At 35.3% G+C, this 16,124-nt stretch overlaps 2 protein-coding genes across 2 annotated transcripts; one reads left to right on the forward strand and one right to left on the reverse strand.

Moving 5' to 3' along the window:
* Positions 1 to 1,688: 1,688 nt before the first annotated feature.
* LOC114519242 (leucine-rich repeat-containing protein 46-like) lies at positions 1,689 to 7,909 on the reverse strand. The gene is made up of 10 exons (XM_028539345.1): positions 7,788 to 7,909; positions 6,613 to 6,703; positions 4,817 to 4,925; positions 4,043 to 4,089; positions 3,694 to 3,803; positions 3,159 to 3,228; positions 2,839 to 2,934; positions 2,684 to 2,745; positions 2,200 to 2,261; positions 1,689 to 1,947 (listed from the first exon to the last, which is right to left on the reverse strand). Exons 1-10 carry the CDS (start codon positions 7,792 to 7,794, stop codon positions 1,891 to 1,893), a joined length of 711 nt encoding a protein of 236 aa, XP_028395146.1. The 5' UTR covers positions 7,795 to 7,909; the 3' UTR covers positions 1,689 to 1,890.
* A 3,776-nt stretch (positions 7,910 to 11,685) lies between these two features.
* LOC114520883 (procollagen C-endopeptidase enhancer 1-like) lies at positions 11,686 to 15,975 on the forward strand. Its single transcript, XM_028541228.1, has 5 exons — positions 11,686 to 11,778; positions 14,020 to 14,064; positions 14,232 to 14,582; positions 15,444 to 15,530; positions 15,838 to 15,975. Exons 1-5 carry the CDS (start codon positions 11,760 to 11,762, stop codon positions 15,930 to 15,932), a joined length of 597 nt encoding a protein of 198 aa, XP_028397029.1. The 5' UTR covers positions 11,686 to 11,759; the 3' UTR covers positions 15,933 to 15,975.
* The last annotated feature ends 149 nt before the right edge of the window (positions 15,976 to 16,124 follow it).

The following is a 16,124-nucleotide window of genomic DNA, read 5'->3' on the forward strand; positions in this document are numbered from 1 at the left end:
CGCATGCTCGGAATTCGGTCATTTGCATATTATTATCAAATAAAGAAAATATTTCTATAAATTCCAAAATCATTAGGCGACATCTAGAATTGTAAAATTAGACAATTGCTATTCCGCCTCGCCGCTATACACCTGCGCGGGCTGAAACCTACAAACCTGAAACTACAGACAGATGATGGCCAACCAGAGTTGTGTATTTCTGAGTTAACTAAGGTTTAACTATGCAAGATGCAAGTGTGGTTAAAGAGTTTTGTACAGCCGTGACCATTTCGCTCACAACTACTGAGATTATATCAGTACTACTCAGAATATCACCTCCAAGAAAAGCATCTTTTTCAGGTATTTTGCCCTTGCGCTGTACTGGTAATGATACGCCACTCCTTGGACACCAAAAAGACATCTTTTCAGATAATTATCGATAAGGCAGGCTAATTAATGTGCTGTGCGTGAAGATAAAATTTTGATTTCTATACATGCATACAACCATGGTCGAAGTACGAACTTTCCTAACCCCTGCCATTAATTAGTTGCAATTGTGGTAATAAATCCTATATCTCTAGCTACGCTTTTCTTTGCGTACATAAGCGAAGAATTGGAACAGGGCCAGTGGTGTAGCGCTAGCTATTTTCATTATGAAAATCAAGTTCACACGATTAAACTTCCTCATTCATGTCATGATGACTGAATTCGACATCAAAAAAGATTCAGCATCAAATGTGGTAAAACAACTGCCTAAAATAGACAAAAGCGCTTCTCGACGTTTCGACGGACCTGAGGGCCTTCGTCAGGAGAGTTAGTAGCTTCTAGAATTACTAGCTCTCCTGTCGAAGGCCCTCAGTTCGAAACGTCGAGAAGTGTTTTTGTCATTTCAGGAAGTTGTTATACCACATTTGATGCTAAGTTATCTGAAGACGCTGCTCCCTGGTTGTATCAAAAAAGATTAATTTATATTTAATGAAGTAATTGAACATATTTTAAAAACAAAATCGATTGTTTGCTGAACGTTACCTTTAAACAAAACAACAAACTAAATGTAACTGACGTATATATGTATATATATATATATATATATATATATATATTATCTGATATATATATATATATATATATATATATATATATATATATATATTCCGGACTTCCGGTTGATAACGACACATGTTGTTACACCCGCCGTTAGCTCAAGGTCAAAATCAATCGTACGGCCTCACGAGAAATCGGAAGAACGCTATGATTGAATTAAAGACGCCGAAAAAACGTCTGCGCACGCGTAAACCTGTCCGTAATTGGCATTGAAACGAACACCTCAAAGAAACGTCTCCGCGCGCGCGCCAAATTATGAAACTATGGCGGAAAATCTGAATATCAACTTTTGAACCTAAATTTCAATTATTGAAACACGAAACTTCTCGCATTCAGCGACATTTTTTATAAAAAGTGACTTGAATGAAAGTTCGGAAATAAACAAAATTTTTTAGACGATAAATATGGGGTAGTCATGACTTTTAGAGCAGTCACTAGCTGTTGTTAGCTCAAGTTCTTGCGGATGCAACATCTTGTACTTTCTGGCTGTTTATTCTTAGTTAAGTTAATTTCTAGCATGCAATCGGTTTTCTGCGCACGAAATATGACTTTGAAAACAGATAATTTTTTGCTAATATGTAACTCAGTCAACTCTTCCTGAAGTATTGGTTTTATTGTTGTATGTATAAATAAATTCAGGTAATAAGAACTAAGTTAGAATAATAAATAATAAATTGGCTTTAAAGCGATACAAACAATAAAATAATTAATTAAAAACAATAACTTAAGGTATATCTAAGCTTTATTTTTTATTTTCTTCATCAGTCATCAAATGTCATATATTACACTTTATTGATCTTTTCAGGATTATCCAAGCCTGGGTGAGTTCAGCTCTGCCATTCTGTCGTTATGTTGCTCTTTTTGCTAAAGAATACAAAAAGATTATCATTCATAATTACACATAGAAAGACTAAATTATTCATCTGCAACTATTAGGAAAAGAAAAAAAATCATACAAGAATTAGTGTCTTTAACAACTAATTAGGTCACAGTGGTGTTGATTTTGAACTTTAAGGAAGTAATTTCAAACCTATTTTACTTCGCATGATTTGAAGTTATTATTACATAGACGTAATTTGACCGTCGATTTATATAACGAAGACTTATAGTACACACCTTCAATGATCGTATTTTTAAACGAGCAATGATGTCACCAGAAGTTTCTTTTAAACTATTCGCTAAAAAAGTAGAAAATGATACTGCAATGACATGGAAAACCGAATGGAAAAGGGAGAAAGATGGACTCTAAACGACTTGACGAAGAACAGTAGAGAAATAAAGGAAAGAAATAGCAAGAACTATCGCAGCCAACAGAGAAAGACGGAAGCACTCTGTGATGAACCACGAGCGTGTCTATATATTGATATAGTCACAGTCTACGCTATACACGAGTGTGTCTATAGTAAGATAAGTTACAGGATTCAAATTCTGTAAGTGAAACCCTGAAGGCACTGTTGGCATTTCAGATTCTTGTTTCAGTCTGTGTATGTAGTTAGTTAGGCAAAAAATATATTTAGCCGCCATCTTGGTATTCCGAAATACGTAATCCAGGGCCATACATCATACCGAAGTGTTTCCTGTTCAATTTTCTTCCTCTCACCTTCCTCTAAGACATCCATGTCTTTATCTTCAATCTCATTTACAAACCTGTCCTCCCCAGAACTATAAAGAGCGGTAGAAAACAAAAAGTTGAAATACACATCTAAAAATCGATTTTAAATTTAAACGAAATAGTCGGCGAATACGGTACGAGACCTGTGATGATCATCGTTACCATCACCACCATCGATCTGATTGACCGGAATTTCATCCAGCTCTTTTAGATTGGCCAATTCTCGAATGATCCCGCTTCTGAAAGAAAGAAAGATAAGATAATATTAGACGTTACAAAAATGCAAGGATTACCAGATAGCGCACGCTTTTCTCTTATAAATGTACTTTACGTTCAAAAAAAGGATGTATAAGATTACACCGACGACACGTTCATTGTGCGAATGTGACTATTGTGCAGTACATTCTCTATGCTATAGACAAGCAAATGTCTTACATTACCTCATTACATGATCATACATTACCTATAGTCTTGCTCTTTTACACAAGGATTACCTTTCAGGGACAATATCATTAGCGATGGTGGAAGTTCGCCTATATATATAGATACAGTGAGAATCCAAAAAGCAGGATTGTTATTATAAAGCAATTCAAACAAGCAATAGATATTTTCAAGGGCAATTAGGATTCTGAATGGCAACGAAGGGGCGTGTTCAATTAACGGAGACTAGTGCGTGCATGCATGCAAATCATCAACAGAATGAAATTCACTCGTCGATATTAAGTATATAATTTAAAATTTAAATTATTTTAAACTTTTACGTGCGTTCACGTATACGTACAAAAACGCGACAGTGGAAAGCAGCCCTAAGTGGTAAGGCACGAGAGCACTTCATATAGCGTCACACAATAATTTTCGCAATTAACGTAACCTGTTTAGGATCCAATGCGAGAAAGGAGACACAATTACAACCCATTCTTAATCCATTGTCTTTTTCTGTTCCTCATATTAGACGACTACATAATTCTTAAAATATATACCTAAAATTACTACTGTACCTGTGGGACAATGTTCGATGCAGTTAAAAGACAAATCAAGAAACTTTAAACTCTGAAGATGTCTTAGATTTTCAATTTTCCTAATTTTGTTGCCCGATAAAGTGAGGAATCTAAACAACATGAGAACTTTTAAAAACGTGTATGTAGCTACGCAATTCAGTGCAGCAAAATAGGGCCTGGTTGGTGGTTCCAATGAAGACTTTATTATATAGGTTATGATGGAGGAATACAGAGTAGGACAAGCAAATTGGGTGGTGATCCTGTGTCGCCATAAAAAAAACTTTGGTTCAACGCTATTTCCAACTCAAAAACTTTTCTATTATTAACTCTTCTCATTAGAATCATATACCTTAGGCTTCTCAATGCTTCCAAGTTCTCAATTCGCTCAATGAAATTCTAAATATTGAAACGAGTATTGAAATACCGAACTGACTAGTAGACATTTGCATTCGGGGGATCAAAATAAAAAACTCATGATCTTCAGTCAAATACAGGGTCTTTTCAGTTTTGGGTGTTGAACGGGTCTCGAGGTTGAAATTTTGGATTTTTCTTTTTTTTTCTTTTTTTTTCTTTTGTACAAATTATTACGTTTCGACTTTAGTGTTTGTCATTTCTAATGTGAGTAATAAAAAATAAGTTTTATAACCTAGCGATATTCTATCAAACGTCTAACGGTCGTCGGTTAATCAATAACATTGATTTCACAATCACTAGTAAGTTCGTTATGCCTCTACGCAAAAACCTCTTATGCCTCCATAATTATGGAGTTAGACTAGTTCGTTATCAAATACGATACACTTTTTAAGGGTTATATTTTAAACATTTCTAGCCTAGTAGCTACACTGTAAATAGAGAACCACTCTTCAGGGGAAGCTTCACTTTGGACTTTCTTAAATTAACAGTGTATGAAGAGTTTTTTCTGCAGACTATTAATATAATACGAGGCAACCTGACACCTAGCCTGTGGCCTGGGTCCCAGTCCATACAAGGAAAAGTATGGACTGGGGCACAGGCTACCTGACACCGAATTTAGGGACCGCCTGCCATGCAGGCTACCTGACAAGTAGTTATGTCCTGACACCTCACTCTTCTGGTGACAATCATCTAACTTATAGGCATATACCTGTTGCAAATACAAGTTGGTTACCGGTCCCAAACAATCCAGGTTTTCAATTTTTGTAATCTGAAGTCGGTCAAGTCGAATGTGAGTGAGTTTTCCTAAGGCATCGGCACTGTAAAGGACGAAAACTAAATGTGATAACGGATAAAAACATTGTAATTGATAAAAAATATAAATCACGGATTACGCTCAAAATTACGGCAAATTCAGAACATGCCCTATAATAGATTACCCCAATTATATCGTGTTCAGATAAGATTAAAATGAAACTAACACATGGTTACAAGATTAGACAAGCTGGCGCCTACTCACGCAACGGCTTCCAAAAATGTATCAAATCTATCAAACAATTACATTTCCACTTTCTATTGCATTCAAATTTATAACAATATATATTTGCGGATTAAACGGAAGTCGGAGGAAAGAAATTTCAGTTCAGTAAATTCTGCAACAGACAATACAAAACAGTAGCGGAGTTTTTGTATTTTGGTTACCGCTTTGCGTTCGAAAATCAGTTTGCAGCAGCGTTAACGCATATGAACAGTTGCACTTCAAATCGGATATAAAGATTGAAATACGGTTTCAATTGGTATCCGCATCCTTCCCACCATGCCCATATACGTTGGTTTCGTAGGCATCTTTGAGAACAAGATGATATGAATTATATATTGCCGATAATTCAGGCCAAAAATATAATGTTTTGACAAAGGCGTACACCGTTGGCGTTGCTATATATCGAGTGTTTTATAATGAAATCGGTGGTTTGTATGAGGAAAAACATGTCTATATAATTAAAGATCATAGACGCATGTACGTTTCTCATATTGCAAGAAAAATCATGTTAACCATGCTTTAAAATAATAATCTTGCTCATGCAATGCCAATTCTTAAATCCAAACAAAAGCAAATGACCAGACAACCTGGCACCAATTCCGCGAACGGCTTCCGAAAATGTAACAAATATATAGGGTTGCAATCTTGCATAACAACTTGAGTCTACGGTTATATCCTCCATTCTATCGTATTCAAAATGCATAACTTCAGCTACAAACTATGATACAAAAAATTAAATTCAAAACAATATACATAATAGTATATTTGCGGATCAAACAGAAGCCGAAGGAAAAATAGGAGTGAATCATTAACAGACAATACAGAAACAACAGCTGAGTCGGGCACTTTCTGTATTTTGGTTACTGCTTTGCGTTCGAATATCGGCTTGTATTATCTTTGCGGGCTGCAACAGCGTTAATGCATATGAATAAATTATTTATATATTTCAGTTTCAATTAATAATAGCCATGCGGTGGCTCAGGTTTGTATACACTGCATGCAAAAGAATAGACTAGCAATTACTTCTCAGCCCAGGCAACCATAGACTTAAGTTTTAAGGAAAAATCCGTGAATCGTCGTTGACGTTGTTTGCATCAGTCTATACATGTGGTAAACACTAAGTTTTTGGGGCCGAAAGGCTTTTTCCATCGACTTTTTTCGCTGACCAGTGACCAATCACGTTGCAGTATTTTGGTCTTGATCATATCAGAAGCAATTTATACGTAGCAGATATTTATAAAGCCAAAACGTTTGGGTAGACGCCTACATCATTGCTATATATTCAAGTGTTTGATTAAACAAATCAGTTGTTTGTACAGGAGGGAAAATGCCAATCAAATTCATCACAGCTGCATGTATATATACTGCAAGAAAAACCCATGCATCTTAACCATGAAAGGAGACTGCTGCATGGGTGACATAAATTATTGTTTATATAATGACAGACATCTAAACTTAATTCTTACATATCATCTGCAGACATTGAAGATCTTTTCGGAACATTATGATCTCTAATCAATTTCAAAGTGATTTCTTTATCTAACTTCGACTTCTCATCTGAATATAATTTAAATAGAAAGAGAAGAAAAGCACAATGGTTAATACAATACATATCATACAATTAATTGCTGTAATACTCAAAACTAGAAGCATGTGGTTATTATAAACAATACAAATAATAAAATAATTTTCTTTAGTAATTTCTTATTTGTACTAATATATGCCAAACAATTTTAAAAAATTCTTCTGATTGCAGTGATCCTACCAATTTAGATACTGCTGCTGGTACTCGCAACACAACTCAGCTAGACTGTGCATTAGGCAGTGTTAAACAGCTAGGTTATTCTTATAGTAGCATATTAGTCACATGTTATTTATTTCTCTTTTCAATTGGGAAAACACAATGTATAGTAAGGTCTGCTTTCATGCATGTCTGTAATGCAAAGTTATTTTTCTCCTCAATAGAAGAAATTTTAATTGGCTAACTTTTGTAGACATTCTCAACACAGTGGCAGATCTAGGGTATTAAGTCAGAATAAATTACTACAGCTCAAATATTTATGTAAAAATATAGCATTGTTATTTAGACACTTTGAATTGGAAATTATTGTGTGTTTTATAACTGTGTTTTATGACTTACCCTGAATTTGCCACTGTGTCAAGTTGTCAACTACCATTATTCAATAATGTAAACTGTAAAGTTTCTCTTTAGTTATTTATGTCATCACACTTTAAATTTTATGTTAAACAGTGTTAGGCAATAAGCATAAACATGTTTGAATTATTATTCTTATTTGTTGCAAATGTATAGATAAAACTGCAAATCTTCAATGGACACAGCATATATAGTCTAAGGAAGTCTAAGGTCTTTGAAATTCAAATAAGTTAAAATCAATAAAAATTTATCTCAAAAGGATTCAAATCACAACTATAAATTTTTATACACAATGTCAGTAAATATATTTAATCTAACAACGTTACCTACTGGTGTGTATACTCCATTGACTATGCATTTCCAAATGAACTCTGTCTCGATCTGGTTTATACAATACGTTAAACTATTGATTATGAGCCAAATATACTATTTTAGTATAAGTAGCAGTACATTTTATATCTATGTTAAACAAAAATAAAATTTTACCATTCATTATACCACCAGAAAATAGGTTTTCCACGAGTTTCAATTGAATACGTTTTGCAAAATAGTCAAATATATTCTCAAATATATTTACAACAGTAATGACAATTGACAATTACAATTTTACTATGTAAAGATGGCGCCCATATTAAGTCGTATCTATGGCAACAAATCACAGATTGTATCCATAGATATGATTATATCTGATCATCATGGATTATATCGCTGCATTTCTATATTTTTAATTTACTGATCGGGTTTTTAAAATTTTTTACGCCAGTGTTCTGGGAATCGAACCCAGAAGCCACACATGCGTTTTTATCACTATCAAAAAGCACGTTTTGGTTTGGCCCCAGACATGGACACTGTTTTTTCAAGCCAAACGAAAAGGAGGGAAACCGGAGTGCCCGGAGAAAAACCCTCCAAAGGTAACCTGAAATTCAGGTTACCTTACCGGCAGTCCGAATTTGGTATTTTCATTTGAAATCGTCCGCAATGACCGTTCCGCAGTTTATTACAGTTCACCGTTTCAGTAACTCCGCTCATCGGCACCGAGTCCCAGGAGTTGCCATGCAACTCTTGAGCTTCGCCAATGCCGGCGTCAATGCGATCCATTCCTGTTGGTGGTCTAACTCTAACCGCACAGCGCGCATATTGTCCATCGCAAAACACTAGGAAATCAAACTGCGCTTTGTCTGACAATGGTTAAACTCAACGACTTTTTATTACCTCAAAAACATTCCAACGGGACAATGCCCTTTATGCATCGATCGCACAATGTCAAACGTCATGCTTGTCCTGTTACCAACAATAGATAATGAGCCATCTTGATTGATTAACTATTGTTTTAAATACGTTCGGTGCATTGAAACCACTGATTGAAACAGACCTAAGTACACCTAATGTAATTTCCCCAACCCATGCAGTTTGGCAGATAAATTAGAATAAATTAGCCAAACAAACTTCAGTCTGCTTCAGGTCAATATGTTTTGCATATTTCTATTGTGTTGCAAGTGATTAATAAAATGAAAAAAGACCATAAATTTATTGCCCAGATGTGTGAATCAGGTTGAGAAGGCTGAGCCGTTACAGTTTTACATCATTTTCAGTTCATTTCAACTTTATATTTGCTTTGGTTTACCGAATGTTATTCTCCAAGGCCAAGCCAATTACACTGTCAATCTTTAACCAATACAAAATTTCTAATGCCACTGCTGTTATACAGGGTGTCCCAAAAAAACGCAACCACTTAAATATGCAAGAATATTAATATTGTTCGGGTTTGCACCATAGTTCAGCTAAAATGACTTTTAGCATTGTAAATGAAGGATTAAGAGCCATTTTCAATTCCCAGAGGTGCTTATCTACAGGGTGTCCCAAAAAAACGAAAACTATTGAAATCACCCATAACAATGCCATTGTTAGAATTTGAATGCCCAAGCACTCTGTTGGGCCCACAAGTCTGTAAATCAGGGTTGCCATAAGCATTTTTATGCATGCATATGATGCAGTCAAATTTGCTTGTTCGCAAAAATGATATTTATCAACAATATTTACAATTTACAAATTTGGATAACATTATTTAAATGTGCATCTCAAGGACCATGACCTGTCCCCTTTCTCTAGCAACACAAAGCATTTAGCATTTTATAAGTTGCATTAAATCCCCACGGGCTGAAATTCGTGAGCACGGCATTCAAATTTTAACAATGAGTGATTTCAATAGTTTTCGTTTTTTTTGGGACACCCTGTACAGGGTGAGTAAAAAAAACCTGACACCTTTCAAATTCAAATTAGCTGCAATGTGTCTACAGGGTGTCCCAAAAAAAACGAAAACTATTGAAATCACTCATTGTTAAAATTTGAATGCCGTGTGCACGAATTTTAGCCCGTGGGGATTTAATGCAACTCAGTAAAATGCTAAATGCTTTGTGTTGCTACAGAAAGGGGACATGTCGAAGGTCATGGTGATTGAGATGCACATTTAAATATTGTTAATAAATATCATTTTCGCGTACGAGCAAATTTTACTGCATCATATGCATGCATAAAAATACTTATGGCAAACATTTACACATTTGTGGGTCCCAACAGAGTGCTTAGGCATTCAAACTTTAACAATTACATTGTTATGGGTGATTTCAATAGTTTTCGGTTTTTTTGGGACACCCTGTATAATCGGCTGTAATGAGACAGAAGTTGCCTAAAATATCTTATGGGTATACGAAGCATATCAATTAGGCGAACCCATTAATTAAGTAGAAAATAAAGTTTGTTCCCTTTGGGAGTTAAAATGCATTCTAAGCTCTGTAATAAAAAAGAACTCGGAAGCTCTGTAATAAAAAAGAACTCGGAATTAGTTCAATTGGTTTAAACACTTTTGCATTAATTAACCACGTCTTGTTGATTTTACACAATGGGAATTGTCAAATTCCAGCCATAAGTTCGCGGCTAATTTGAATTTCAAAGGTGTCAGTTTTTTTTACTCACCCTGTATTGCGCTTTAGAGCTGTATTAATGTTCTGCATATTTAAGTGGTTGCTTTTTTTTGGGACACCCTGTACAGGGTGTCTCAAAAAAACCCGAAAACTATTGAAATCACCCATAACAATGCAATTGTTAGAGTTTGAATGCCTAAGCACTCTGTTGGGACCCACAGGTGTATAAATGTTTACCATACTCATTTTTATGCATGCATATGATGCAGTAAAATTTGCTTGTTCGCAAAAATCATATTTATTAACAATATTTACAATTTACAAATATGGATAACAATATTTAAATGTGCATCTCAAGGACCATGACCTTCAACATGTCCCCTTTCTCTAGCAACACAAAGCATTTAGCATTTTATAAGTTGCATTAAATCCCCACAGGCTGAAATTCGTGAACACGGCATTCAAATTTTAACAATGAGTGATTTCAATAGTTTTCGGGGTTTTTTGAGATTCCCTGTAGATTGTTAGCTATCCTTCACCCTCGGAATTGATTAACAGCTGAATCGGCGTAAAAAGAATTCAGTAATAATTCAATACATTTTCATCTACGAGTAAATGATACAAAACGTATTTCACTGTCTTTATAAAATAAAATGTGTATATAACGCGTGTTCTGATTGGTCGAAGCCCGCGTTTTTCGTGCGCTTTTCGTAGCTCTCGCAACATTCCCGCGTGTTCTTCAGCTTTAATAAAACAAAACATTTATTCATGCTCGTAACTTTAAACCAACTATAAGTGTATAGAAAGCTGTTTGCTTTTTACATGTTGATCACCGCTTGCATATTGTAAATATTTGCGAAAATTCCCCCAAGATCCTTAGCGACCTCAACGCCCTCGAGGCTGCCCGGCACACGAGAGACTCGCCTGTCGATCTAAGCCAAGCTGTCGATCTCGCGTGGAGGTAGCTTTAGCATATTTTCTGGCACACGCGCGTGCCATACAGACTGTAGTTACCGATAATGTATACGTATGTCTAATATGAACGAGTTTTGTGATTGGCTTTTTGTAACAATATATAGTGAATAGTGTTTATGTTCGATCGTTCTTTTAGAAATCAATTTCTATAGTTCATTGTGTTTTATTCTATCATCAACCAATAGCAAAGCTTGTTCATATAGGTACGTACTGTCGGTACCGACTCATGTATGTAAGTTTGCACTGATATAAGTTTCTCGCGAGGCAGGTATCTCTTGCGGGAAAATAGTTTCAATGCCAGTACCCGTGAGGTCGGTAGGTGGCTCAGCGAAGCGTTATTATGTGCGCCGGACTTTAGACTAAACTGAAAGCTAAATTTTTTAAAAACTGAATATTATATGCATGAATATACGAAGATTTGCATAAATACATATGTGCGCAGGAACTCTATGCATGGGGGAGGAGCATAGGCCATATTTAATCCAGAGTATTGTCCACACCTTTTAAGACGCGCATCCATGCGATCTTGAGACGTTGAACATCTTTCTGTTTGGAAAATATCATGGCAAAATACATGTTTGGTAAGTAACCTGTTTGCGACTATAGTTGTAAATTTACATCTGCGATATACTACGAACCAATTATGCCACAAAAAAGGGTGATCTTTCGGTGCGAAATCATTATCTGAAAACCGAAACTAATTACGGGGATTTTAATATGGGATTTTTAGGCTTCGAAACAAGTGAACTGATTGTTACGATGCAGGAAAATATATATACGTTCCTAAGGTTGTTGATTATATAGATGTTCTCAAACTAACAACAGATGTTCATGCAGTATAATAAGAATAGTCTATGGTATAACTATTTGAATAAATTAAAAGGGATAACTGGAATACTTATTATATAAACCATTTTACATATATGTATTCTACATATACGTTACATGCGAGAATGCAAACTATATATCATCCACCCACTGATGAGAGAAGTATGAAACATCCTCTTTAGCGCAGTTTGAGCTCATGTAGGTAGAAGGGAATTAAGTATATACGTGATAGAATTTAAAGATCAACTTTCATTATCCATTCTTGGAAAACGACTTCGCGTGGTATATATATATATATATATATATATAATTATATATATATATATATATATACTTAAAATACAAACAAATCGCTGCATGCTAATTCTTTTAATTAAAATATGCCGATAAGGCTACCAATATTTTGATGGAATTTTTTACCACTGCATGAAGTAAAACGATTTTTCTAAAAGAATGAATCAAAAGAAATAATGTATTAATCGACTTTACTCTAATTAGGAATAAGATCTACATATATGAGGGCACTTTATTAAAATTAATTGACTCCATAAATGAGCAGAGAAATATAGATTGTTTTTGTCAAATTGTATAGGATAGTAGAGATAAAATAATAGATGAAGATCACCCAGTTATCATCGTAGTACAAGATATATCACATGCAACTTGAATGAATTATGTCAGATCTTGATATCGAAACTTCGGCGAAAGTTATTGTTATCAAACATTTCGAACGAAATTTTAATGGTTCTTTTCACCATTTGCTTGCGAATGCGTTTTTTCCACATCAAATTATATATAGACATGCATTAGACTTTTTCAACAACTAAATTAATTGAATCTGTTTATTAAGGTAACATATAGGAATGCACGCAAATATTTATAGATTAGAATCTATAGGACACAAATGATACATTCAAATTTGGTATGTAAAATATGGGAAAGTGGCTCTTTTATCTTCACCTCCTACAAATGCTGATTTCGCTTGCTTGTGTCCAGGATTTACTGGTACTAACATTAAAAAAGATCGTAATTACATTGGAAACACTGAGTTATTGCAGTCTTGGCACGATTTTGTCCCCAAACTGTATGTATATACCCTCGGTGCACGTCAAATTTGAAACTTTCACTTACAATCGTTTACAATTGCAGGGTTTGCGCGTATACGTGCTTGAATCTGTTTACGAGTTATAGAGGTTAAGAAATATATGAGTTTTTCTTTCATTTTCGGTTCCAGGAAATACGCAACTTGGGAAAGATTCCTCAGTGTCACAGCGTGTTAATTTTCGATATAATAGCTACATAGCTCATTTGAAAGAAATTTATTATTAAATAAATACAACATTAATTTTGAAAGAAAATTATTAAACCCCTGTAGTGTTATTTTGAAGCTTTAGACTTCTCCACACATACAAAGGGGTAGTGGCGTAGCCAGCCTGACGATGTAGTCATGCTATGCAAATTTTATGTTGTTATCATTATTCATTTCTTTACAAATTCATTGTTTCACAGTCAATGAACACCAAAATACCAGCATAGCAAGACTAAATTGTCGGCTGGCTACGCCACTGCAAAGGACATGATGAAATAGCAAAGATAGTAAAGTAGAAACAAGTCTACGAGCCTACGAGCTCACCAGCTAATCCGTACTGATCCTGTAAGTTCGCCGAGATTTTCAAAATGGCCGTTGAAAAATTTTGAGGCGAATCCATGAACGTTGGCTGTGTTTCCCGTGTGCATTTTCTCTTTCAAATTGATGACAGGCTTGATTCGAGCCTAAATTTGTTTGTTTACGTTTAATGTTGTGCGGCCAAAATTTTCTGGGCAAGTCCAAGTTCCATACACAGTGCGTTCAATGCGCTATACTTCCTGGACACTTTGTCTTTCTTGATTTTTGGCTGGTACAAAGGTTTCAAAGTTAGAGCGAGTGGCTTACTGATGGTTGTTCTATGCATGTCTTTCCAATGTCTAAGATGAAATGTATTATTTTTTTAAAGGTTGTCTCATTTTGTTCTCCTGTTTTGCGGCGTACACATTCGCAGGTATTATATAAATTCAGCTAACAATTTGACATGTTTTTGTCAAAACACCTATATTCTATATCGTATATATACTCGCTACATCGTATAATACATATAATAGTTTATTATGGTATAATAATTATACCGTCTGATAAGTTAACCATCACATCGATTTCCTTTATTCCTAGCCACATGCTCCACGACAACGAAGTTGAGTTCCTCTGGGAGTATTTATAGTCCAGGATGGCCATTCAAATATGGAAATGACGTCGCCAAATGCTGGCGTATTACAGCGCCTCTCAGTAATTATGTGGTTCGACTGAGTATCAACACGCTGAACATGGAGGCCTGTAGTGGTTGCAAATGCGACTATATAGAGCTGTTTGATGGTTATAGTGAATTTTCCTCAAGCTTGGGAAAGTTTTGCACCGGAAATTGGCGAATAACATCTTCTGGCAGATACCTTTACGTGAAATTTGTCTCAGATTCCGCCGGAGTCGGTGATGCTTTTTCGGCATCCTACGTTACATTGCAAAAATGTAAGAGTAATTTCGTCTCCATTACCTGCACGTTCGTAAAGCCTATGCAGTCATTAATATTTTGGTGTCATGTTTGTCTTTCAATTTGTTTAGTGCTCTTCGTCGAATAAATAATCGAATAAATAAATCGAATAAATAATTAAATTTACCAAACTGAAAATCTGCAAATAATTATAACAAAACGCTTGCTAAACGTTTACTCGAGCTAAAGGAGGGTTTTTGATGAGCAGATGCGCACCGTCATTTAGCTTCGATCAAGTTCACAAAATATGCTTTCAGTCGTTTAGTTTTGATCGAGTATACAGAACATTGCGTGCGGTGTCTTTTAGCTTCGGTCGAGTATACGCTTAGAAAGCGCACAAACACAGAATACCTGGATGCGAATCACAAGTGCCTGGCCGGGTGCACATATTATAAAACGCACTATAATTACACTGTTTGTTAACGTAACGTGTCGTATGCCAGAAAACAGTCCTCATGCACCCGCAGCTGCATGATGTTAAGCACAAAGAAGCTGGAAGTCAAATGAGCCGCTGAAGTTAGCATGAAGAAACAGGACAGGAAGATGAATGAGTTGCTGAACGCCAAAAAGATGGTGACAAATATGTCACATGCGACCACGAATTATTTCGATTGGCCAAAATTAAAATTGGCCGCGTGGGAGAATAAGTCTTGCGCGAAAAAAAACTGACCGAATTTAAGACTCTCGCACTTTAGCTCGAGTAATAAAGTATATATAGTGGTATCTGTTGACAACACAACGTTATAACCTGTAATAGCAATTGAAATTTTGTGATTAATTTTTACAGAAGAATTTAAATTTCTCAGTTTATTTATCATTTCATTTCTCTACATTTATAGCAAACACCTACAACAATAATAACAACAACAACATCAATATCAACAACAATAACGATGACAATAAGAAAAAAGACGATGGTGGAAATAGTAAGTTTTATTGTAGTATCATGCTTATGTATTATTGAGGAGCTAAGTTTAGCGCATTCTTTTTGGCGTATTTTATACACACTTTTAGATGTGTATCATTGTGCATGTATCCGTGATCCATCCAGATCACCGCAGTTATAAAGGTGTTCTTCCGGATATCAAATCACGAATATAGGTTTAATGTACTGAATTTCCATGCATGCCGTAAAATTACACCAACCTTCGGTCCTGGTCCTGGTTTACAATGTTCTCTCTATATATACGCTTCTGCATACGCACATTGATTTAATTTCTATTCTTTATTTAGAGACGATAGTTTACATTGGTAGTGGAATTGGTAGCTTTATCGGCTTCGTAATATTTTTATGTATTTGCTGTTGCCTCTGTGGCGGAGGGAGTTAATTGACGCTGAAAAGGAATTCCTGCCTGACAGTGTGCAAGACACGTGATTTTTCTGAATTTATATAGTTATATACGTAATTTTCATAATCATATATATAATCGTTTATTAAGCATGTGACCAAGCATATGGTAACTTTAGTGCATAACTAAGTCATAACTAACGCGTAACTCAGTATACCTCATAGATTAAAG

Source organism: Dendronephthya gigantea, unplaced genomic scaffold, assembly GCF_004324835.1.
Source record: "Dendronephthya gigantea isolate DGI-Jeju-01 unplaced genomic scaffold, DenGig_1.0 000000F, whole genome shotgun sequence".
NCBI classification, from domain to species: domain Eukaryota; kingdom Metazoa; phylum Cnidaria; class Anthozoa; order Malacalcyonacea; family Nephtheidae; genus Dendronephthya; species Dendronephthya gigantea.